The sequence below is a fragment of the Oncorhynchus nerka genome, linkage group LG3 (genome assembly GCF_034236695.1).
Source record: "Oncorhynchus nerka isolate Pitt River linkage group LG3, Oner_Uvic_2.0, whole genome shotgun sequence".
Classification (NCBI taxonomy): domain Eukaryota; kingdom Metazoa; phylum Chordata; class Actinopteri; order Salmoniformes; family Salmonidae; genus Oncorhynchus; species Oncorhynchus nerka.
Genome location: NC_088398.1, coordinates 11725444 through 11753173, shown reverse-complemented (window position 1 = coordinate 11753173; position 27730 = coordinate 11725444). Strand labels below are relative to the sequence as shown.

The 27730-nt window shown below is 46.3% G+C and overlaps 1 protein-coding gene across 1 annotated transcript in view; it reads left to right on the top strand.

Annotated features, from left to right (window-relative positions):
* The window catches only part of LOC115117923 (glutamate receptor ionotropic, kainate 2), a 191435-nt gene that overhangs the window by 89480 nt on the left and 74225 nt on the right, over positions 1–27730 (top strand). Inside the window, exons 10-13 of the mRNA XM_065006642.1 lie at positions 6290–6496; positions 9179–9402; positions 16950–17068; positions 20389–20606. Of these exons, the coding sequence (XP_064862714.1) occupies positions 6290–6496; positions 9179–9402; positions 16950–17068; positions 20389–20606 (768 nt within the window). The remainder of the gene's footprint in view (positions 1–6289; positions 6497–9178; positions 9403–16949; positions 17069–20388; positions 20607–27730) is intronic.

Here is a 27730-nt window from a genome sequence, read left to right as displayed (position 1 = left end):
ATCCCGCACAAACTTAGGCAGGCAACAGGTACAATTATACACACAGATATTAACGCAAATGAAACCAGGTGTGAAAAAGAACCAAAGACAAAACAAACAGAAAAGGAAAAAGGGATCTGTGATGGCTAGTAGACCGGCGACGCCGACCGCCGAGCGCCGCCCGAACAGGGAGAGGAGCCACCTTCCGTAGAAGTCGTGACACACATGGTTATGGGCTTAAAAAATAAGACACCTGTACCATGTCAGATATAGACACCTGTACCATGTCAGATATAGACACCTGTACCATGTCAGATATAGACACCTGTACCATGTCAGATATAGACACCTGTACCATGTCAGATATAGACACCTGTACCATGTCAGATATAGACACCTGTACCATGTCAGATATAGACACCTGTACCATGTCAGATATAGACACCTGTACCGTGTCAGATATAGAGTTGAAATGTGTAATTGTTTTGTTAGCATCCCAATAATACACTTTAAATACATCACAGAAGACTGAAATATAACAAAGACGTTTGACAAAGAAACACCAGATTTCCGTCTGTTAAAAAAATATACATATACACCTAAATTATAGGCCAGTTTTATTGCTTCTTTAATCAGCACAACAGTTTTCAGCTGTGCTAACATAATTGCAAAAGGGTTTTCTAATGATCAATTAGTCTTTTAAAATTATAAACTTGGATGAACTAAACAACGTGCCATTGGAACACAAGAGTGATGGTTGCTGATAATGGGCCTCTGTATGCCAATGTAGATATTCCATTAAAAGTCAGCCGTTTCCAGCTACAATAGTAATTTATAATATTAACAATGTCTACACTGTATTTCTGATCAATTTGATGTTATTTTAAAGGACAAAAAATGTGCTTTTCTTGGGTTCGCGCCAGGCTCTGTCGTAACCGGCCGCGACCGGGAGGTCCGTGGGGCGACGCACAATTGGCATAGCGTTGTCCAGGTTAGGGAGGGCCTGGCCGGTAGGGATATCCATGTCTCATCGCGCACCAGCGACTCCTGTGGCGGGCCGGGCGCAGTGCGCGCTAACCAAGGTTGCCAGGTGCACAGTGTTTCCTCCGACACATTGGTGAGGCTGGCTTCCGGGTTGGATGCGCACTGTGTTAAGAAGCAGTGCGGCTTGGTTGGGTTGTGTATCGGAGGACGCATGACTTTCAACCTTCGTCTCTCTCGAACCCGTACGGGAGTTGTAGCGATGAGACAAGATAGTAGCTTCTAACAATTGGATACCACGAAATTGGGGAGAAAAAGGGGGTAAAATTTTAAAAAATTAAATATATATTCTTTTGCTTTTCTTTCAAAAACAAGGACATTTCTAACTTTTGAACGGTAGCGTATATAAATAATAACATTCCACCCATGAGGCCACTAGTCATTTGACTGCATGAATGAGCTACAGCAGGGTATTTGATTTAAATGTAAAATGTTCAATTCTCTGTTAGGTTTATAGTAGCTTTATAGAAGCTTTTAGGTCGCCTTTGTCAGTGTCTTCTCTCTCTTTGTCTCTTTGTCTCTTTCTCTCTCTCTCTCGCTCTCTTTCTCTTTCTTTCTCTCTCTCACCACCTGCTCTGATTTCTAGATGTTATTAATTGGTTTACTAAATCTTTCCCCCTTTCAAATAGTATACATCAAATACTTTCTGAGTACACTGCACAGAGGCCATGTCCGCTTCAAAGTTAAACTTCAGGTGGCTTTGCCAGACTACCCATCATGCATCGCACCTTTATGCCCTTAAATGCCCTCCTTTTAGCTGGCTCAACACCACTCCTCTGACTAGGTTATAAACAGAGAGAGGAGGAGAGAGGAGAGTTGCTGATAGATAGATAGAGAATGTTTAAAAGGACCAATATAGGAGACAAGAAAGAGAAAGCTAGTGAAGAAGATAGAAAGTGTTGGAGGGAGAGAGAGAGAGAAAACGAGACAGAGAAAGAGGGGGAGAAAGAGAGAGAAAGAGACATCTCTTTGAGTTGGATAGCAGATCATTAGGCTAGTCGGCTATATTATTGATCCCTTTCAATTCCCTGACTGAAGATTGTTGTAGTGGTCAGAGAATAATCTCACCAAACCAAAGCAATCAGTTATACCACTCGATATGTACAGTGCATTCAGAGAGTATTAAGACCCGTTGACTTTTTCCACATTTTGTTACGTTACAACCTTATTCTAAAAATGTATTCAATTGTTTATTTTTTATCATCAATCTACACCAATACCCCATAATGACAAAGCAAAAATAGTTTAAAAAAATAATATTTTTCCAAAGAAAAAATAATAAACTGAAATATGACATTTACATACGTTTTCAGACCCTTTACTCAGTACTTTGTTGAAGAACCTTTGGCAGCGATTACAGCCTTTAGACTGTATGATGCTACAAGCTTGGCACACCTGTATTTGGGGAGGTTCTTCCATTCTTCTCTGCAGATCCTCACAAGCTCTGTCAGGTTGGATGGGGAGCGTTGCTGCACAGCTATTTTCAGATCTCTCTAGAGATTTTCAATCGGGTTCAAGTAAGGGCTCTGGCTGGGCCACTCAAGGACATTCAGAGTCTTGTCCCGAAGCCACTCCTATGTTGTTTTGGCTGTGTGCTTACCGTCATTGTCCTGTTGGAAGGTGAGCCTTCACCCCAGTCTGGAGCAGGTTTTCAGCAAGGATCTCTCTGTACTTTGCTCCATTCATCTTTCCCTCAATCCTGACTAGACTCCCAGTCCCTGCCGCTGAAAAACATCCCCACAGGTTTCCTTCAGGCGTGACGCTTGGCATTCAGGCCAAAGAGTTCAATCTTGGTTTCATCAGACCAGAGACTCATATCTCATGGTCTGAGAGTTCTTTAGGTGCCTTTTGGGAAACTCCAAGTGGACTGTCATGTGCCTTTTACTGAGGAGTGGCTTCAGTCTGGCCACTCTACCATAAAGGCCTGATTAGTGGAGTGCTGCAGAGATGGTTGTCCTCCAGGAAGGTTCTCCTATCTACACAGAGGAACTCTGGAGCTCTGTCCCAGTGACCATCGGGTTCTTAGTCACCTCCCTGACCAAGGTCCTTCTCCCCCAATTGCTCAGTTGGTGAGTCTTGGTGGCTCCAAATTTCTTCCATTTAAGAATGGAGGCCAATTTGTTATTGGGGACCTTCAATGCTGCACTATTTTCTTGGTACCCTGCCCCAGATCTGTGCCTCGACACAATCCTGTCTCGGAGCTTCCTTCGACCTCATGGCTTGGTTTTTGCTCTGACATGCGCTGTCAACTTTGGGAGCTTATATAGACAGGCGTGTGCCTTTCCAAATCATGTCCAATCAATTTAATTTAACACAGGTGGACATCTCAAGGATGATCAATGGAAACAGGATGCACCTGAGCTCAATTTTGAGTCTCATAGCAAAGAGTCTGAGTACTTATATAAATAAGGTATTTATTTAAAAAAATGTTTTATACATTTGTAAAAATGTCTAAAATCCTGTTTCCGCTTTGTCATTATGGGGTGTAGATTGATGAGAATAAGGCTGTAACATAACAAAATGTAGGAAAAGTCAAGGGGCCTGGATACTTTCCGAATGCAATGTATATGATGTTTTGCTACTTCTATTGTATGTTGGATAGCCTCAGTGTGTCACAAAGCCTTTCACCTCACAGCCTCAGACTGAAGAGATTTTTCAAGGTCTAAGACTTTCAGATATTACTCTAAAACACCCAAAACTTGGATGACAAATTCACTATTGGGAGAAAGACAATAGACATGCAGCTTGACCCACTAAAGAATCCGATATTGGACGATGTCTCAATGCAATGTCAGTAATTCATTAGTTCTAATGTCGGTCTCTCTTGGTTTGTGTTTGGATGAGTCAGTGTGAAAGGAAAGCGTATGTGTGGGTTTGAAAAACAGACCGCCATGCACAGTCATTCACTCTCAGTCTGTATAGTACCACGTCTCCATTTCCATGGTGATACACACATACTTAAACAGGGCTTCCAGATTCTAACAGCTTGGTGGGATATTTGACTGAGATCTTGTGGAATAGAAGACACTTTTGCTGCTTTTTTAGAAGATAAAGGCCCAGTAGACCTAGTGCACACTATTTCTGACCTGCTGTGTGTGTGTGTGTGTGTGTGTGTGTGTGTGTGTGTGTGTGTGTGTGTGTGTGTGTGTGTGTGTGTGTGTGTGTGTGTGTGTGTGTGTGTGTGTGTGTGTGTGTGTGTGTGTGTGTGTGTGTGTGTGTGTGTGTGTGTGTGTGTGTGTGTGTGTGTGTGTGTGTCTCTCGAATTGAGTCCCTCTCGAATTGAGCCATAATGTGGACAGTACTTTTTTGAACCATTCTTTCATCAAGGTTTCATCATTAAACGGAGCCCTGTATAGCACCCTACAGTAGGTGTGCTCAGGCACTGTCAGATACTATATGTAACAGCTAGATTGTCTGTGACTGTCTAAAAGCACAACATTGTCAATCAATGGCAGTGGCTGATATGAATTCTGAATATGTAGAGGCTGTTATAGACTGAGAATGAGAAGTGTTTGGGGGCGAAGGGTGATATAACCCTCTTTTACAGTATCTTTACCAATAGCAGTGGTGTAAGTAATATTACTTTAAAGTACTACTTAAGTAGGTTTTTTTGGTGTCTGTACTTTACTATTTATATTCTTGACAAGTTTTACTTTTACTTCACTATATTCCTAAAGAAAATAATGTACTTTTTAATCCATACATTTTCCATGTCATCCAAAAGTACTTGAATGTACTGAATGCTTAGCAGGACAGGAAAATGACCCAATTCACACACTTATCAAGCGAACATCTCTGGGAATCCCTATTGCCTCTGATTCGGTGGACTCATGAAACACAAAAGCTTCATTTTCAAATGATGTCTGCGTGTTGTAGTGTGAACTTGGCTATCTTAAATAATACCAAAAACAGAAAATTGGGCTGTCTGGTTTGCGAAATATAAGCAATTTTTAATTATTTATACTTTTACTTGTACTTTTGATACTTAAGTATATTTTTTCAATTACATTTACTTTTGATACTTAAATATACTTCAAACCAAATACTTTTAGACTTTTACTCAAGTGGTATTTTACTGGGTGACTTTCACTTTTACTTGAGTCATTTTCTAGTAAGGTTTTTTTACTTTTTATTTTTTAAGTATGACATTTGAGTACTTTTTCCACCACTGACCAATAAATGCTACTATATGTGTTAGCACATTCTTGTTCTCATAAAATCTCTGCACCAGTAAAATGTGTGAAAGCTGGTTGAGATCCAACATGATTTTGTTTGTACCGTGGCATGCCACAATTACATGGTAAACAACACCTGTTTGATAATATATTCTCTGCCTGATTTTACTGAGAGAGATGGGGGTAGAGGGGAGAGAGGGATAGAAAGAGAGAGAGACATGAGAGAGAGATATAGTAGATAAAGGGTGAGTGGGGTAGAGAAAAAGAGAGAGTGAGAGTGAGAGGCAGCGAACGAGAAAGGGAGGGGAAGACAGGATCCAGAGCGTGAAAGAGGACATTAGTAATCTCCCCAGCTGTTCGTACTAACAAAGAGGATGTGCTGGCTCCTGTTCTTTTGTGTCAGTTTATCAGCATCTCTGATCTTATTTACAAAGCATCTGGTGGCCTGAGAGCCAGGGACAGGGACAGGGAAAGGGACAGGCCCCCAGCCAGCATGTTCAGCCTTAGAGGAGAGGAGGGGAGGACCGAGTCAGAGATATGGAGGATTATCTCTTATTATGGTCATGCTTCCATCACTCCATGTACCTTGTGCCACATTTCTGAGACTGCATCCCAATACTCCACAGACACACACACACACACACACACACACACACACACACACACAACCACACATACTCAAACAAACACACACACACACACACACACACTCACACACTCTCACACACAACCACACATACACAAACACTCTCTCTCTCTCTCTCACACAAAACACACACACACACACACACACACACACACACACACACACACACACACACACACACACACACACACACACACACACACACACACACACACACACACACCACAGACACACACCCTCCTGGTTTTAGCAGCAGTGGTCCTTCCCCCTCTGTTCCCCTCCCTCTCTCCTGTAGCCAGTGTGTGTCCAGGCACGTCAGGCTTTGAGCCTATCTCACACATCAAGCACACTCACAGAAAGGCCTTATCAGAGTGGAAAAGATACTAATCCTTACCTCCAGAGACTGATCCAGTGTTCGTCCACCCCTGTCCTCTCTCCAACCTAACAGGTGGAGCCCTATGTGATGTTCAAGAAGTCGGACAAGCCCCTTTACGGTAACGACCGCTTTGAGGGTTACTGCATTGACCTGCTGAGGGAGCTGGCTAGCATCCTGGGGTTCACCTACGAGTTGCGTCTGGTGGAGGACGGCCGCTACGGGGCCCAGGACGAGACCACGGGCCAGTGGAACGGCATGGTCAAGGAGCTGATCGACCACGTGAGTCTGAACCTACCTCACTACTCGGAAATTATCTATGTAAATGATTCAAGTTTAATTAATGAGGTGGTAAACAGCTAGAGGGCGTAGGAGGGAATGTATTTTGTCTGATGTGTGTGTGACAAGGGTTGGTATAGTTGCATTTTGTATGACAAACATGTTTTTGGCTTAGAGAGAGAGGGAGAGAGACAATGACAAAGAAATAGAGAGGTAGAGAGGTAGAGACAGAGAGGTAAAGAGAGATTGAGGGAGAGAGTGAGAGAGAGCAAGAGAAAGAGGTAGAGAGAGAGGTATAGAGAGACATCAGCTCCATACCTGGTTCCTGACCTGGTGTAAAGCAAGGATTCTGGCTTGACTTGTTTCCACTGCAGAGCTTATTAAAACAAACAAGCACACACACACACACACACACACACACACACACACACACACACACACACACACACACACACACACACACACACACACACACACACACACACACACACACACACACACACACACACACACACACACACACACAGCCCACGGACTATATCATTAAGTTTGACAAAGTAAGACCAGGATTGTATAAGCTGTGCACAGGCAGGCAGAAAAATAACAGGCTCGCCACAGCCAATGCTCAATATCTGACCCCATTAAATAACACTGCATCGCCCTCAACTGTGGTACACTGGATCGACGGCCATGTTTGTTTTGATCATGCGGAGGCTGAAGGGAGAGGGATCCCAGGGATTTGACACACACAGGGCACAATTCCTGTGAGGTGATTGGACCGTTGGCCGTTATGTAGATATAGACCCACCTATCAATTCAATTCAATTCAATTCAAGGGGCTTTATTGGCATGGGAAACATATGTTAACATTAGTGAGGTAGATAATATACAAAAGTGAAATAAACAATAAAAATGAACAGTAAACATTCCACTCACAGAAGTTCCAAAAGGATAAAGACATTACAAATGTCTTATTATGTATATATACCGTGTTGTAATGATGTACAAATGGTTAAAGTACAAAAGGGAAAGTAAATCTCTAGACAGCAAACCATGTATCCCAAATGGCACCCTATTTCCTACATGCTGTAGTGCACTACTTTTGACCAGAGCTCTAACGTAGTGCACTTTATAGGGAATAGGGCGGCATTTGGGACTTATATATACTGTAGGCAGACAGGATCTGTGGTGGACAAAACAGACAGTAATTGGCCTGGACAACCCTTCACAGGAGTTGGAGTATACTAGCTCGGCTCACCAGGACATGGTGAATTGAGCTGAAGAAGCTGAACATATCCAATCAAATGGAGTTGAAGGAAATCACTGGTGCTCTCTGACTAATGCTTCGAGTCATAGAACTAGAGTACTGTAGATGCACCTGGATATATTCAGTTGACATAGGACCTATTCATGAGCTACATGAAGTGATCTAAATCCTTTTACGTCACGTCATGTGGCCTTAAATGACATGGAACAGATATAGACAGCCTACCTCGTATGACTACAGATGATGTCCTGTTTAATATCAGAAATAGTTCTTCATACATTATAGTGGCTGGGACCAAACCACCTCATTCAATCTAGATTGATGTATGACAACCTTGATGGTGACAAACAGGATATTTCATTGTGAAATGATGTTGCTGACCTTGCTGTCAGTGTTTAGCATGTACCTGTGTCACAATGGAGCTGCAGATTGATCAACCACACAGAGGTTTCACCCCACATAGAGAGACCGGATTGGTTGGGACGTTTCGGATGTGATTGAAAGGTCAAGTTCAACATACTGTATTAACATGAAAGAAGGACTCACACTCTGAGCCATGGCAGAGGGATACGTATGGATGGAATATGAGGCTGTGGAAGAATGAAGATAAAAAAGTAGAACCCCTGATTCGGTGTTGTGAAGAAATAGGGTTGTTATGAAATAACAACGGGAGACACGATATAAAATGTAGATGTCTGTGTTCTTATGAGTATGGCGATGGTTGAACATTATCTTATTTTCTGGGAACAATTTCTTCCATCGCTCACGCCCTCCCTCCTCTACCTAGACACTCCTCTGCCCTAGTGACTGTGGTCGATAGGACCATCCATCCTCTGGGGTAGAGGGAGGGGGGGTTGCCTTAGTTTAGGTTCAACGTCAGACAAGGAAAGGATGTATGTGAGATGGAGGCATAGAAAGAGCATATAAAAAGGGAGAGAGAGACGGAGGGAGAGAGAGAGAGACGGACGGACAGAGAGAGAGAGAGAGACGGACAGAGAGAGAGAGAGAGACGGACGGACGGACAGAGAGAGAGAGAGAGAGAGACAGACGGACGGACGGATGGACAGAGAGAGACAGACAGACGGAGAGGGAGAGGGAGAGGGAGAGGGAGGGAGAGAGAGAGAGGGAGAGGGAGAGGGAGAGGGAGAGAGGGAGAGGGAGAGGGAGAGAGAGGGAGAGGGAGAGAGAGAGAGAGAGAGAGAGAGAGAGAGAGAGAGAGAGAGAGAGAGAGAGAGAGAGAGGGAGAGAGAGAGAGATAGAGAGAGAGCTAGAAGGGCTCTAAATTTCCTCCTAAGTGCCGTGGGACGGACTCTGTGATGTGTAAAGGCACTGTTTTCTTAATTTGATTGGCTCTAAACGCTTCCTGCGTCTCTGACTTACAGCCTATCCTTCTTCCCTTTTCTGTTGTCTGTTGACAGAAAGCTGATCTGGCAGTGGCTCCCCTGGCCATCACCTACGTGAGGGAGAAGGTCATCGACTTCTCCAAGCCCTTCATGACACTGGGGATAAGTATCCTCTACCGCAAGCCCAACGGAACCAACCCTGGGGTCTTCTCCTTTCTCAACCCCCTCTCACCCGATATCTGGATGTATATTCTGCTGGCTTACTTGGGTGTCAGTTGTGTGCTGTTTGTCATAGCCAGGTAACATGTCAGTTCCAGTGATCACCGAAAATTCATTGACACACTATTATATGCCAACGTCTTAATTATTTCACCTTGCTCCATCTGACTAACAGGATAACCTCTCTGTGATTATGTTACGATCTTGACACTAAGTGGACAATATCTGATAGTTTATCGTCACCTACTTACTCAGATGACACAGACTTTATAGCCAAGCCCCATACTGAAAAACTCAGAAACACATTCACTCAAACTTTTAATAATGCGACCAACTTTGAAGAAAAAGGTACATAGATAAAAGTCTATATATCTGGGGAAAGTAGATTTTCCAACACACGAAGACAGTTCCCTATGGTTCCCTTTCAGCCTTCTCTCCCAGTATAATGGAGGGAGGGCTGAGTGTTCCCTATCGGCAGGCTGCTCTAGAGAGGCAGCAGGCAGCTGCTGTTAAGTGATTCCTGGGAAGTCTCTGTGTCTCCACACATCACTGCTGTTCCCCGGTCTGCCACAACTATCTGCTGCTCAGGAGATAATGCACACAAACACAAACCAGCCGTTTCAGGACTGTGTGTATGTAGGGTACCAGTCAAAAGTGTGGACACACCTACTCATTCCAGGGTTTTTCTTTATTTTTACTATTTTCTACATAGTGAAGACATCAACACTATGAAATAACACATATGGAATCATGTAATAACCAAAAAAGTGTTAAACAAATCAAAATATATTTGATATCTGAGGTTCTTCAAAGTAGTCACCCTTTGCCTTGATGACAGCTTTGCACACTTTTGGCATTCTCTCAACCAGCTTCACCTGGAATGCTTTTCCAACTTATGCTTGGCTGCTTTTCCTTCACTCTGCGGTCTAACTCATCCCAAACCATCTCAATTGGGTTGAGTTCGGGTGCGTGTGGAGGCCAGGTCATCTGATGAAACACTTTGTTATATCGATATATATAAAATAAAGAAAAACCCTTGAATGAGTGCAGTAGGTGTGTCCAAACATTTGACTGGTACTGTATGTGTGTATGTATGTGTGCTCGTTGGTGTGAACGGCTGCTGCCCCCCCTGTTGTCTCCAGTGTCTCAAAGTCACTACTGTCTTTTCTTTTCTCCACCTTGCCTCAAACATACCGGGTCATAGAATCTACATAGGAATAATATCAGCACAGTAAGAACCTGCTAGTTATGACAGTGACTTGGAAAAAGGACAGAGGTGGCTGACAATTTAAAAAGCTTGATCATTTGTAAGGTTGATCACTTGTTTGTCCAGTATAGAGAGAGTGGATTTTTGTAGGATTATTGGAGAACTGAAGAGAGGGTATGAAGAGTGAGGATTTTATGTTTGTTGTCAGGAGGCGAGGTCAGCTGGTGTGTGTTAGATCTTGAGGTCAGCTGGTGTGTGTTAGATCTTGAGGTCAGCTGGTGTGTGTTAGATCTTGAGGTCAGCTGGTGTGTGTTAGATCTTGAGGTCAGCTGGTGTGTGTTAGATCTTGAGGTCAGCTGGTGTGTGTTAGATCTTGAGGTCAGCTGGTGTGTCTTAGATCTTGAGGTCAGCTGGTGTGTGTGTTGTCAAACTCATCAGGATTAGTTGATTGACAAGTTATCAGCATCTGAACCTGTGCACACATTGGGTCAGCATAGCCCTCTGATACCTAATAATTGGCTGTGTCTGAAGTGGCACCATATTTCCTATATAATGCACTACTTTTGGTCTGGGCCCATGGGGCTCTGGTCAAAAGAAGTGCACTATATAAGGAATAGGGTGCCATTTCAGATGCAGTCACTGGTCCACTGGTGAAGAAACAAGGTATTTAATAGAAGATAACACCAGTATAAACACAATACTATGGTGCGGGAAAAATACAGGTAGCACGAAATAAACGGGCATAATAACAAAACCCGGCAACAAAATACCAGCCGTCAGATCCAGCCTTCACAATAAAACAAACACACACACAAACATGGGGGAAACCAGAGGGTTAAATAATGAACATGTAATGGGGGAATTGAAACCAGGTGCGTAAAAAACAAAGACAAAACAAACGGAAAATGAAAAGTGGATCGGTGATGGCTAGAAGGCCGGTGACGTCGAACGCCGAACGCCACTCGAACAAGAAGAGGGACCGACTCCAGCGGAAGTCGTGACAGAACGCTAACATTTTATTGAAACATTCAATCATGATATAGTGTAGAAGATTTAAATGTAATTTATCGTTTACATGTGATAAACTGTTTTGTGTTGATATTTTATTTTGATGGATACCATATTGGTTAATATGATTTTTGACCAGTAGTAGTGCATTTCATTCTTATATTGTCATCTTGACCTTAGAGGCTGGATATTATTATTGAAATAAGAGCAATGGCATTGTGGATGGTGTAATGCTAAGCAAAGTACGTTTTAATGTGTTGTGTATCTTTTGTCTGCTTTGTTCAGGCTTAGTTCTCAGGCATGGGAAAGTAGTGCAGTTTGACATTTTCACATTTACATTTTCTTATTTTTTATAATATTTTTTTACCCGTTTTCTCCCCAATTTCGTGGTATCCAATTGTTTTAGTAGCCAATCTCTTGTCTCATCTCTACAACTCCCATACGGGCTCAGGAGAGACGAAGGTTGAAAGTCATGCGTCCTCCAATACACAACCCAACCAAGCCACACTGCTTCTTAACACAGCGCGCATCCAACCCGGAAGCCAGCCGCACCAATGTGTCGGAGGAAACATCGTGCACCTGGCAACCTTGGTTAGCGCGTACTGCGCCTGGCCCGCCACAGGAGTCGCTGGTGCGCGATGAGACAAGGATATCCCTACCGGCCAACCCCTCCCTAACCTGGACAACGCTAGGCCAATTGTGCGTCGCCCCACGAACCTCCCGGTCGCGGCCGGTTACGACAGAGCCTGGGCGCGAACCCAGAGTCTCAGATGGCACAGCCCTTAACCACTGCGCCACCCGGGAGGCCTTCGCATTTACATTTTAGTAATTTAGCAGACGCTCTTATCCAGAGCGGCTTCCAGTTATTGTGTTCATCTTAAGATAGCTAGGTGGGACAACTACATATCACAGTACGTATGCTTTTATTCAATAAAGTAGCAAAGTCAGAGCTAGTAAGAGGGAAAAAAGGGAAGTACCAGTGTTAGTTCACAAAATGTTTTTTTTGTGTGTGTGTGGGGGGGGGGGGGGAACAGAGTACTCAGGTTGGGGTGTAGGGTTTGATCATCAGCCTGAAAGTAGAGAGGGGCAGTTCCTCTTGCTGCTCCATAGACAAGCACCATGGTCTTGTATCTCTCCCCTTGATCTGGTTGCTCTCACCTGACTAGGGCCGGCGTTTGAGGCACGCTGGAGAAGAAGACAAAGAAAAGTTGATGTTAACTCTAAGACTTTTGGGGGAGCGTAACTCTTTCAGTTGTACACCCAAAACAGTTTTACAGTTAATACACGTGTGTTTTCCAATGTTACTGGCGATATGATCACACAATAGAATAAAACGCTGCAACTGGCATCTAAGTTGGTTCAGAATATGCACCTATCTTTTTAAATGATCACAGTAAGTAAGTGTTGTTGGGTAAGTGTTCAAATATCCCTGTCACTCTGTTTAGACACTAGGCATGGTAGGGCTTCGGTAGCATGCATGTACTGTACAGTGTAGTTGCACAAACTCAGTCGTTCTCTGGAAAGGTAACTAAGCTAACTGTACATATATATGTGTGTGTACACATTTGATCTATGTATGCTTGTGTGTGTGCTTTGTATGTGTGAGGGGGTTTATGCTAATGTGTGTGTGTGTGTGCTGTATGGTGACATTATAAGGACTGGTTTAGGCTCCCCCTAGGCAAACTCATCTACATGCCATATTTATGTGTGTGTGTGTGTGTGCTGTATGGTGACATTATAAGGACTGGTTTAGGCTCCCCCTAGGCAAACTCATCTACATGCCATATTTAGAAACACTGTCAGGATACAGTGGGGAAACCACGACATTACTGTATTTACATGATTTACCCTTCTCATATCACCAGCTGTTGTTGTTTTTGTTGTTGTTGTGTTAGGTGTTGTTGTTGTTGTGGTAGGCGTTATTGTTGTTGTTGTCCTCTAATATCTTTCCTACGCTGTTCCTTCTTCCTTTGTTATGTAGGTGATGAAATGAAACATCTGAAACAGTCTCCCACCTCCACACCATCTCTGTGCATTATCGCCTTGTTACAGTTTGGGGAATCTCATTTCCTACCTCCTCCTTATCAAATGAAATTTAAAAAGATAAAAACTTGCAGAGGAGCGAATGAGCTCTCTTATCGTCAACAATTTATCCCACAATTTATGCAGGATTCTCTCTCTTTCTGTCGGCCAATCTTTGAATTATGTGGTCTCCGACTATTGTTACATCCTGTTGTCACATGCTTGGTGGATAGAAGACTGCCTCAATACAACACAGTATCTCCTTCGTTTGTGTTACTGTGAAACAGAGTACATCATTTGTTCAATACACAGTCTATCACCATCTGCTTCGTTAGCTGCAACATGTTACAACATGCTTGTGTAACAGGCACATTTCCTATCCCTTATTCTATCTACATTTGTAGAAGGGGAACGGATGTAATGGAATTTCAATTAGACTCTTCTGCATTTCTCGTCCATTTCTCGTCCATTACAACAATGAGAGTCTCAGTATGCTCTCAAAAGCCCCATGTAAAACAATTTGTCGGCCTCTCAATGCTACACCTCAGATATAGATTTTTGATCATCCTGGAAATAGAAGCAAACAACAGCATTTGACTGAGCTTTTCTGATTGGTTGCATGGTTTGTGTATAGACAGACATATATAAATATATTTTTTCAAGCCGTATGGAATAGTCTACGGAAACAGCCCCAGCTGTTGATGGCTTGGAAGGTTCATATAAAGCCTATAGAGATATATAGCCTTGTCTTTTCCCCAGTCATTTAGAATTGAAGAGACTAGACCTGCAACAGCCCCTTTCTAGCGCTCTCTCTGTGTTCATTCTTCTCCCCTGACATTGGTGTTATCAGGCGTATCATCTGTTGAGTTTTCAGCAGGATGATCCTATAAAATGATAAAAGCCTGCCATTGTTTCTTCTCTGCTGCTGAGTTCCCTTCTTGCCTGCCTGTCTGCCCTCCACCCTCTCCCTCTTCCTCTCTCTCCGCTCAGCGGTGACCTTACTCAAAGTTTCTCCCTCTGTGGCTCTGATGACCTGAGATAACGTAAGGGTGGTGTAATTGGATCAAAGTGACAGCTAACTGAACGGGATGGGGCTGGCGGAGTGGCCGGGCAGCGCCACCTTCAGAGGCAGGTTAAGCTGCTGCTAGTGGTTCTCCTCGTACGGCGATGAGAATGTTTTAATTTTCCCACCGCGGTGAGGTAACTCCCTGCCTCTTACCCCACCCTCTCCTCAGGCCAGCTACGGATGTAGGATGACAAGCTGGCTCATTCGTGTTCTCATCCATGTTCCTGGCATGGGGTAATTGGCTTTGCTCAGAGAGATCTCCACTAAGGGGGTCCAGCCGGGGGCACCAGTCACTAGTCACATACGTCTTGCCAAGGTCACAGTTCACATGAACACAATTTGGAATTGCAAACTGACAAGCAAGCAAATCTGGGGCAAATTGAGTAGACAGATTGATTTAGGGCCAAGGATTGTGTTAAAGCAAGGAATGGTGGGATCTAAAGGACGTTCAGCGGCCTTGGAGCTGGACTAGAATACCCCCTTGAGTGTGACATGGGGGATAGGGAGCGTGCACTAACCACATTATATTGGCCAAGCCCATTATTCATGACATTGGTGCATGTTCTGATGCTGTCATATTATCAATACTGTAATATGTCTTAATGCTATCACCAATATGTAGCAATATATAGCTGTCACCAATATATAACTTTATATCTAAGCCACCAAGAAAAAAAAATGATACCAACCTGACAAGTAACCATGCTGGATTGTCTACTGTTTAATTATTTTTATGCAAAATCAAAAACATTTCCATTGGATATTATTGTGGAATTTGGAATTTTGGGAGTTTAAATGTTTCTAGAGAGTCAAGTCCACAGAACACATCCATTGACTATTCAATTTGATTAGTCATATACTTCAACCAGGGAAAAAAGAGGCCTGGCTTAAGATATTGCTCCTACGATTCCACAACTACAGCACAACCAAATGGGGTCGGGATGCTTAATTGTAGCCCAATCAACCTTTACTAATGTAATGTCACTTTTATTTAACGTGAATAAATGGGAAATCTCTTTGCTTGAGGAGTGAGCTGAGCTGAAGTTGAAGCAGAGCGGAGTGAGTGGGAGTGAGTACCGCACAGACAGACAGGCAGACAGATAGTCAGACAGACAGACAGACAGGCAGGCAGGCAGACAGACAGATAGTCAGACAGACAGACAGGCAGGCAGGCAGGCAGAGAGACAGATAGTCAGGCAGACAGACAGACAGACAGACAGACAGACAGGCAGGCAGGCAGGCAGACAGACAGACAGACAGACAGACAGACAGACAGACAGACAGACAGACAGACAGACAGACAGACAGACAGACAGACAGACAGGCGGTCATGCAGACAGTCAGGCAGACAGACAGACTCCAGGCAGGATGTCAGACAAGCAGGCAGGCAGTCAGACAGGCAGATAGTCAGGCAGACAGACAGACAGACAGACAGACAGACAGACAGACAGACAGACAGACAGACAGACAGACAGACAGACAGACAGGCAGTCAGACAGACAGACAGACAGTCAGGCAGGCAGGCAGGCAGGCAGGCAGGCAGGCAGGCAGGCAGGCAGATAGTCAGGCAGACAGACAGACAGACAGACAGACAGACAGACAGACAGACAGACAGGCAGTCAGACAGACAGTCAGGCAGGCAGGCAGGCAGGCAGGCAGACAGGCAGACAGGCAGGCGTGATGGGAATGAACTATTTGATGTGTTGAATGTTAATGCCATCTGTAGATTATAAGGATTATTAATGCTTTTCTCAAGTGACAATTAAATTATTTTCTGATCCCATCTATTCAATTCTGGAGTAATTTGCCTTTGATTTGAGCATGTCAATATGAGCAGTGTGTTTTGGGCTGACAAGTGGTGAGAAGACTTTCCACAGTCCCAAGGGCTGTTTAAATTCTTCATCTGTCATCTAGTTGAGATGATACAGTTGAAGAGATAATAACAAAGCAGACCTGGGTGACATATAAAGTGATGATGTACGTCATTTTGCTGTTTGTCAGCTTTTGTTCATTTAACCGACATGTTAAGCTCTAATTGATTAATTGTCCTAACAACAACTAAAATATATTAGCGTACAATAACAATTTCTACCGTTACCTTGCAGGGCAATATATGTGGTATATTTTCCCAATATGAAGAGGCAAATGTATCACATCTTGTTGTTGTGATCAATGACTAACTAACTTTTGTTTCTCTTCCCTATCTCTCCAGGTAGGCCAAGTCAAGCCAGTATTGGTCTGTAACACTGTCTGTATATTCTATTAGTGCTGAACAGAAGTGAAATAAACGCGTGTATGTGTGTGTTCTCTGTCGATTGCCACAGGTTTAGTCCCTACGAGTGGTATAACCCCCACCCCTGCAACCCCGACTCAGATGTAGTGGAAAACAATTTCACCCTGCTAAATAGTTTCTGGTTCGGAGTTGGAGCTCTCATGCAGCAAGGTAGACGCCTCTGCCTGCCCCCCTTTAGCACACAACCCACTATTTTCCTGGGGGAACAAACGTGCTCTTAACCAGGCCCACGACCATGCATGGGGGCCTCTGTGCATGTAGCTGGAAGCAGACTGACTGACTGGTTTGGTTGCGTCTGTCTGTCCACAGTGTGGTGTGGATTGGCAGGGTGAGATCTTGAGATTGTGAATGATGAGCGTGATTGATTGATTGGTGAATGAGGATAGGATAGCCAAGCCTTTTCCTCCCTGATCCTGCATCACCTCCCACCCTCTCCTATCTCCCATCTACTGTACCTCTCCTCTGTCCCCAACCCCACCCCACCTGCCTCCCTTCCCCACAGGTTCCAGAACAGGTAAGTCCTATCTCCCATCTACTGTACCTCTCCTCTGTCCCCAACCCCACCCCACCTGACTCCCTCCCTTCCCCACAGGCTCCAGAACAGGTAAGTCCTATCCCCCATGTGCCAGAAGGTAAAGAGCTAGGTGCAGAGAGAGTTGAGAGAATGAGAATGAGAGTTAAAACAGTGTGCTGTCTCTTAGCCTGCCTCAGTCTGGTTTTGTTTCCTTCTGCCAAACCGATGCCATATCTTCTCAACTAGTGTCTGCGTCTTTAGATTGAGAAAAGCACAACAAAACAAAAGGATCTGCAGTACGGCATCACATTAAATGAAATGGAATGATTTCATTTAGACTTGTAATATCGACTGAGACTGCATGCCAAGACCAAATATGTTGCATTTTGTAATACATATTTTTTTACCTTCCCTGAGTAATGCAACATATTTGAAAGTTGCGTTAGTTACGGTACCGTAGCGATGATGACAGGAAGGTCTGCAGCATGGTTAAAACGGTCTGGGTCTGCCCTGCATCTGATCTGGACCATAGAATGGAACATAGAGGGGACTGACTTTCCTAAGCAAAGTTCTGTCCAGATTTGTATCTTTTGGACAACATTTTCATCCGTTGTTGATGGCTGGTTGCATGCAATGAGTTAGCATGCAAGCCTTCATTTAAATGAAGCTGATTGAGTGATTATTTTGCAGGTATAATTGTTGTAGATTTGTATACTGTGATTTGTAAGAGTGAGTTTTAAGAAAAGATTACACATTGAAATTGACAAAATGTTACGGTTAGAACTCTTGGGACTCTAATCCACCTTGTGCAGGTGGGTATAGTGAAGTTACCCATTTAGGTAGGTTTTTGCCCTCTGTATTTGTGTTAGGCAATTCTACATTTTGCACAGGTTAAAGATGCATCATGGCTTGATAAATGTTAGCTCCTGTACGGGCCACGTTAAATGTGTAATGGATATTCTAGAGCTTGCTGGAATGTTTTCATAACTGTGTCAAGGGTCTGTCAGGGTATCTGATGTAGTAAAGTATGCTGTAGAATATACTGTAACTGTCAATGTAACGGTGTTAAGTCCTGTAGTTGAGAAGATGTGGCTGTAGGGCAGAAGGGTTTTAGCGGACGAGACTGAGACAGAGGAGCACACTGTGCCTGCCTGCATGGCGTCTCTGTGACGACCACGCTGGCCTACACTGTAGAGAGGCTCCCCTGCTCCCGCGGCTTGGCCCCGCCCCCAGAAAACTGTGGGATGTGCAGTTTGGACATGACGTTACCTTGGGTACATGACAGTCAGCCCCAACCAGATTCAGTTGCTTTGGCTCTGATGCGCTCCGCTCCTGGGCGGTCGGTCTGTCACATAGAGTTGAATGGCCTCAACGGGGTAAGGTCTCTGAGCTGGTAGACAGTGTTGTTCCACCGAACACAAAGCTGTCTCTGTTTTCCCTGGTCATGTCATGTGTCTCTACTGTGTCTTTTCTGAGTTTGTCTTTTTTCCTGAGTGCTTTGACCAATGAGCAGTGTGGGCTGCAAGGCATCCTGGGTAATGATGGTGTGGCTGTTGAATCATGTTACACTGTGTGTCTGGCTGGTGAGGGTGGGTGGGGGGTGAGGAGTATCAGGGAGAGTGAGAGGAGATATGGGAAGAGACCTGTGAGAGTGGGGGGATGAGAGGATGTGAGGGTGGGTGGGGGGTGAGGAGTATCAGGGAGAGTGAGAGGAGATATGGGAAGAGACCTATGAGAGTGGGGGGATGAGAGGATGTGAGGGTGGGTGGGGGGTGAGGAGTATCAGGGAGAGTGAGAGGAGATATGGGAAGAGACCTGTGAGAGTGGGGGGATGAGAGGATGTGAGGGTGGGTGGGGGGTGTATCAGGGAGAGTGGGGGGGAGATGGGAAGAGATGAGAGTGGGGGGGATGAGAGGATGTGAGGGTGGGTGGGGGGTGAGGAGTATCAGGGAGAGTGAGAGGAGATATGGGAAGAGACCTGTGAGAGTGGAGGATGAGAGGATGTGAGGGTGGATGTGCGGAGCGGGTTGAGTGCAGTGTGTCTCTCTTTGTTCCCCTCCACAGTGCTCTCTCTCTCTGTCTCTCTCTCTCTCTCTCTCTCCCTCCCTTCTCTCTCTGTCTCTCTCTGTCTCTCTCTCTCTCTCTCTCTCTCTCTCTCTCTCTCTCTCTCTCTCTCTCTCTCTCTCTCTCTCTCTCTGGTGGACAGGGCTTTGGGCATGAATTCAGATGTTACTGGACTGGCTGTCAGGTCTCTTTCCTCTCACCATATTTCTCCCGACTGGGAGAAAGTTATAAGAGGCACTGCAGAGGCAGAGTGAGATGAGTGGGAGATTGAGTCGCACCTAAGGAGAGAAGTTGAGTTCTTATACTCCTATCTTTCTCACAGTTCATCGCCTTTGAGCGAATGTGCGAGATCGCAGCTTTAAATTGCTACTTGAGGAGAATGATCTTCTCGCTGCCCAGTCAGACCTCAATCAACACCCCCAGAGGAAGACCTCACTCCACCCACTCACACAGACCCCTCCTCAAGAACACACTAAAAGGCAAAAGTTCTGAATAGCATATAGCCTGGAAACTAACCATCTACATGGAGACATTTTGAGTCAGATGTAAATCAACCATCTAGGGATTCAAAAGAGGAGAAGCTTTGGTGTAACAGTTTGCTCCAGTGTGAGTGAATGCTAAAATAATATGCAGCCAGACCACACAGTAAAAGCCTGATTCAAACTGCCACCATGTGGTCGGATGCACATCACAGGGCCAACCATACAATGCCGTGCGTTTGTGCGTGCGTGCGAGTGTGTGTGCATGTGCGTGTTGTCAGTGACCCGGTGGGATACCGAGGTCTGGGCTGGCCCTGGTCCTCTGGTGGTTGCTGCTGGGTCTCTCATCTTGGCTCCAGGACCCTGCCGGGGCTGACCCCTCTCTCTGCTCCTCTCCTCTCGCCCCCGACCAGGCTCTGAGTTAATGCCCAAAGCCCTGTCCACCAGGATCGTAGGAGGCATCTGGTGGTTCTTCACCCTGATAATCATCTCCTCCTACACGGCCAACCTGGCTGCCTTCCTCACTGTGGAGAGGATGGAGTCGCCCATCGACTCAGCTGACGACCTGGCCAAGCAGACAAGGATAGAGTATGGAGTGGTGGAGGAGGGATCCACCATGACCTTCTTCAAGGTGGGTCACATAGGGCATGGAGCCATACTGTCCATCTATCAGTCTATTCATCTATCAGCCAGTCCATCAAGCAATCACTCCATGTATTTGTGCATCTACTGTACGAGGATACATCAATCAGTCCACCAAATCATACAGTGTTGCACCACTAAAGGACACATGGTTAGAGAATAGAGGCAAATGTAAATGCATTTCAGATGTAATGACAATTAAATTGGTAAATAAATTGTCAAAGAGCTCAAATGAATCTGTAGAACTCTAGTTCAACTGTAAAGCCATACATAGCTGTTACGTCCACAGTAAATCTGTGATAACTAGATATTCCCGGGACAATAGAATGGAGTGTTCCGGAATAAAGATTTGAACGTATAACACCTTGTCATGAGTTGGGTTACAGCTGTATTTCGTGCTGCCTGTGAAATTGGCTGCAGCGTGTTTTACAGCTACAGTACTGCATATTTAAGCAATAAGGCCCAAGGAGGTTTGGTATATGGCCAATATACCACGGCTAAGTGCTGTTCTTAGCGCGACGCAATGCGGAGTGCCTGGTGCCTGGATACAGCCCTTAGCTGTGGTATATTGGCCATATATCACAAAGCCCGAGGTGCCTTAATGCTATTATAAACTATTTACCAACGTAGTTATAACAGTAAAAATAACCCGTATACCCGTGGTATAATGTCTGAGATACCATGGCTTTCAGCCAATCAGCATTCAGGACTCGAACCACCCGGTTTATAATAAAGTATAGCCTTTCTATGCGTTCATTCTCTCCAGATCTCTCCTCTCCAATCCCCTCAGTGGTTGATCATGTGGAATCACTGCATCATATCAAGGCTATCTTATTAAGCCAGCAGTGTTTTAGGGTATTCTACAGTATTCTCTATGCACAAGATGTCCCTGCTGTGTCTCTCTGATTATTCTGCACGGTTTGTCTCTCGTATCGTATCCCCACCGCCGTGATGCACGGACAGCTCTATGCCAGATGGAGGGAAAATCTGTCTCTCTCAGACTGCTGCAATGGATCTGTATGACTTCTGGTGTTTCTTTATTTTCACACTTCATTTCTATAACCTTTGTATGTGTGGTGTGTGTGTGTGTGTGTGTGTGTGTGTGGTGTGTGAACACATTCTCAAAAGACACATACACATGAAAACACATGCATACTCTCTCTCTCTTTAACAGATATACATATTTATGTGCACGCAAACACACACACACACACGCGCACACACCAGTTAATTACTGTAGCTAATATGGCACGGTGACAGCGAATCTTTAAACAGTATTTTTACCATTCCGTAACAAATGACTGAAAACAACAGTTGGCATAAGGGAGCGCATACAGTCTGTTCTGGTGGAGAATGTTACTTATGCTGACATCCCATTGCAACAATGGGAAATGTAATTGAAAAATAATTAAAATAAAGCAAAGTATTGTTCAAATCAAATCCAATTGTATTTGTTACATGCGCTGAATACAACAGGTATCTGACAGTGACATGTTTACACCTGTTGTATTCGCATGTAACAAATACAATTGGATTTGAATTGAACAATGCTTTGATTTGCTTTAATTATTTTTCAGTTAGATTTTTGTTTGTTGCCAACATCCAAAATATTTCAGATTTTAGCTTGTGAGTCAAAAGAGTGGCACAGGAAGTCAAACAATCTCTTTCACTGTGTGAATTTTAGAGTCATCTGGTCATCAGATGGATTATATCTACAGATGGATGTAGAGGAGCCGACTGAATGACCATTTCTCTGAAAGGCATGATTCTGTTGTCCCCTCATAGACCTAGGTTACTGTTTGATTGATTGATTGATTGATGGATTGATGGATGTTTTGACCAAAATGATTGAGTCCTCATCGATTCAGCGTTGTTCTCCGTACTGTAGACATTCAGACAGCCATCGTCAGTCCTTATTGCTTTATAAAAAATATATTTTTTAAGATATAAGTTATTTCTTTTATAAACAATACAAAACATACACATACAAATGACAACAACATACAAACACAAACTACATCCCCCATAACCAGACCCACTAGCACACACCCCCATTTCCATCAACTACATCCCCCCTACCCAGACCCACTATCACACACCCCCATCTCCATCAACTACATCCCCCCTACCCAGAGCCACTATCACACACCCCCATCTCCATCAACTACATCCCCCTACCCAGAGCCACTATCACACACCCCCATCTCCATCAACTACATCCCCCTACCCAGAGCCACTATCACACATCCCCATCTCCATCAACTACATCCCCCTACCAAGACCCACTAGCACACACCCCCATCTCCATCAACTACACCCCCTACCCAGACCCTCTAGCACACACCCCCATCTCCATCAACTACACCCCCTACCCAGACCCACTAGCACACACCCCCATCTCCATCATCTACACCCCCCTACCCAGACCCACTACCACACACCCCCATCTCCATCAACTACACCCCCTACCCAGACCTCCATCAACTACATCCCCCTACCAAGACCCACTAGCACACCCCCATCTCCATCAACTACACCCCCCTACCCAGACCCTCTAGCACACACCCCCATCTCCATCAACTACACCCCCTACCCAGAGCCACTATCACACACCTCCATCTCCATCAATCTCCACATTCCTCCCTACCCAGACCCACCAGACCCACACACATCTCCCCATCTCCATCAACTACACCTCCCCTACCCAGACCCCAGACCCATCTCCATCAACTACACCCCCGCCCAGACCCACTAGTACACCCCATCTCCATCAACTACACCTCCCCGCCCAGACCCACTAGCACACACTCCCATCTCCATCAACTACACCTCCCCGCCCAGACCCACTAGTACACCCTCATCTCCATCAACTACACCCCCTACCCAGACCCTCTAGCACACACCCCCATCTCCATCAACTACACCCCCTACCCAGAGCCACTATCACACACCTCCATTTCCATCAACTACACCTCCCTGCCCAGACCCACTAGCACACACCCCCATCTCCATCAACTACACCCCCTACCCAGAGCCACTATCACACACCTCCATCTCCATCAACTACATTCCTCCTACCAAGACCCACTATCACACACGCCCATCTCCATCAACTACACCTCCCGCCCAGAGCCACTAGTACACCCCCATCTCCATCAACTACATCCCCCTACCAAGACCCACTATCACACACGCCCATCTCCATCACATACATCCCCCTGCCCAGACCCACTAGCACACACCCCCATCTCCATCAACTACACCCCCTACCCAGACCCACTATCACACACCTCCATCTCCATCGACTACATCCCCCTACCCAGACCCTCTAGCACACACCCCCCATCTCCATCAACTACCCCCCTACCCTCCTACCCAGAGCCACTATCACACACCTCCATTTCCATCAACCACACCTCCCTGCCCAGACCCACTAGCACACACCCCCATCTCCATCAACTACACCCCCTACCCAGACCCACTAGCACACACTCCCATCTCCATCAACTACACCTCCCGACCCCAGAGCCACTAGTACACCCCCATCTCCATCAACTACATCCCCCTACCAAGACCCACTATCACACACCTCCATCTCCATCGACTACATCCCCTACCCAGACCCTCTAGCACACACCCCCATCTCCATCAACTACACCCCCTACCCAGACCCACTATCACACCTCCATCTCCATCAACTACACCCCCTACCCAGACCCACTATCACACACCTCCATCTCCATCAACTACACCCCCTACCCAGACCCACTATCACACACCTCCATCTCCATCAACTACACCCCCTACCCAGACCCACTATCACACACCTCCATCTCCATCAACTACATCCCCCTACCCAGACCCACTATCACACACTCCCATCTCCATTAACTACACCTCCCGCCCAGACCCACTAGTACACCCCCATCTCCATCAACTACATCCCCCTACCAAGACCCACTAGCACACACCCCCATATCCATCAACTACACCCTCCTACCCATACCCACTATCACACATGCCCACCTCCATCAAATACATCCCCCTGCCCAGACCCACTATCACACACCCCCATCTCCATCAACTACATCCCCCTAACCAGACCCCTACATCCCCCTACCAAGACCCACTAGCACACACCCCCATCTCCATCAACTACACCCTCCTACCCAGACCCACTATCACACACCTCCATCTCCATCAACTACACCCTCCTACCCATACCCACTATCACACACGCCCATCTCCATCAAATATATCCCCCTACCCAGACCCACTATCACACACCTCCATCTCCATCAACTACATCCCCCCCCTACCCAGACCCACTAGCACACACTCCCATCTCCATCAGCTACACCCCCCTACCCAGAGCCACTATCACACACCTCCATCTCCATCAACTACATCCTCCTACCCAGACCCACTATCACACACCCCCATCTCCATCAACTACACCCTCCTACCCAGACCCACTATCACACACGCCCATCTCCATCAACTACATCCCCCTACCCAGACCCTCTAGCACACACCCCCATCTCCATCAACTACATCCCCCTACCCAGACCCACTATCACACACCCCCATCTCCATCAACTACACCCCCCTACCCAGAGCCACTAATACACCCCCATCTCCATCAACTACACCCCCTACCCAGACCCACTATCACACACCCCATCTCCATCAACTACACCCCCTACCCAGACCCACTATCACACACCCCCATCTCCATCAACTACACCCCCCTACCCAGACCCACTATCACACACCTCCATCTCCATCAACTACATCCCCCTACCCAGACCCACTATCACACACACCCATCTCCATCAACTACATCCCCCTACCCAGACCCACTAGCACACACTCCCATCTCCATCAGCTACACCCCCTACCCAGAGCCACTATCACACACCTCCATCTCCATCAACTACACCCCCTACCCAGACCCACTAGCACACACTCCCATCTCCATCAACTACACCTCCCCGCCCAGAGCCACTAGTACACCCCATCTCCATCAACTACACCCCCCTACCCAGACCCACTAGCACACACCCCATCTCCATCAACTACACCCTCCTACCCAGACCCACTAGCACACACCCCCATCTCCATCAACTACACCCTCCTACCCAGACCCACTATCACACACCCCCATCTCCATCAACTACATCCCCCTACCAAGACCCACTATCACACACCTCCATCTCCATCGACTACATCCCCCCTGCCCAGACCCACTAGCACACACCCCCATCTCCATCAACTACACCCCCCTACCCAGACCCACTATCACACACCTCCATCTCCATCGACTACATCCCCCTACCCAGACCCTCTAGCACACACCCCCATCTCCATCAACTACACCCCTCCTACCCAGAGCCACTATCACACACCTCCATTTCCATCAACTACACCTCCCTGCCCAGACCACTAGCACACACCCCCATCTCCATCAACTACACCCCCTACCCAGACCCACTAGCACACACTCCCATCTCCATCAACTACACCTCCCGCCCAGAGCCACTAGTACACCCCCATCTCCATCAACTACATCCCCCCTACCAAGACCCACTATCACACACCTCCATCTCCATCGACTACATCCCCCTACCCAGACCCTCTAGCACACACCCCCATCTCCATCAACTACACCCCCCACCCAGACCCACTATCACACACCTCCATCTCCATCAACTACACCCCCCTACCCAGACCCACTATCACACACCTCCATCTCCATCAACTACACCCCCTACCCAGACCCACTATCACACACCTCCATCTCCATCAACTACACCCCCCTACCCAGACCCACTATCACACACCTCCATCTCCATCAACTACATCCCCCCCTACCCAGACCCACTATCACACACCTCCATCTCCATCAACTACATCCCCCTACCCAGACCCACTATCACACACCTCCATCTCCATCAACTACATCCCCCCTACCCAGACCCACTATCACACACTCCCATCTCCATTAACTACACCTACACCCTCCCCCGCCCAGACCCACTAGTACACCCCATCTCCATCAACTACATCCCCCTACCAAGACCCACTAGCACACACCCCCATATCCATCAACTACCCCCTCCTACCCATACCCACTATCACATCCCATGCCCACCTCCATCAAATACATCCCCCTGCCCAGACCCACTAGCACACACCCCCATCTCCATCAACTACACCCTCCTACCCAGACCCACTATCACACACCTCCATCTCCATCAACTACACCCTCCTACCCATACCCACTATCACACACGCCCATCTCCATCAAATACATCCCCCTACCCAGACCCACTATCACACACCTCCATCTCCATCAACTACATCCCCCTACCCAGACCCACTAGCACACACCCCCATCTCCATCAACTACACCCCTCCTACCCAGAGCCACTATCACACACCTCCATCTCCATCAACTACACCTCCCTGCCCAGACCCACTAGCACACACCCCCATCTCCATCAACTACACCCCCTACCCAGACCCACTATCACACACTCCCATCTCCATCAACTACACCCCCTACCCAGACCCACTAGTACACCCCCATCTCCATCAACTACATCCCCCTACCCAGACCCACTATCACACACCTCCATCTCCATCGACTACATCCCCCTACCCAGACCCTCTAGCACACACCCCCATCTCCATCAACTACACCCCCCACCCAGACCCACTATCACACACCTCCATCTCCATCAACTACACCCCCTACCCAGACCCACTATCACACACCCCATCTCCATCAACTACATCCCCCTACCCAGACCCACTATCTCACACACCCCCCCACCCAGACACCTCCATCTCCATCAACTACACCCCCCTACCCAGACCCACTATCACACACCTCCATCTCCATCACCTCCCCCTCAACTACATCCCCCTACCCAGACCCACTACCCAGACCCACATCACCACCCATCTCCATCAACTACATCCCCCTACCCAGACCCACTATCACACACCTCCATCTCCATCAACTACATCCCCCTACCCAGACCCACTATCACACACTCCCATCTCCATCAACTACATCCCCCCTACCCAGACCCACTACTATCACAC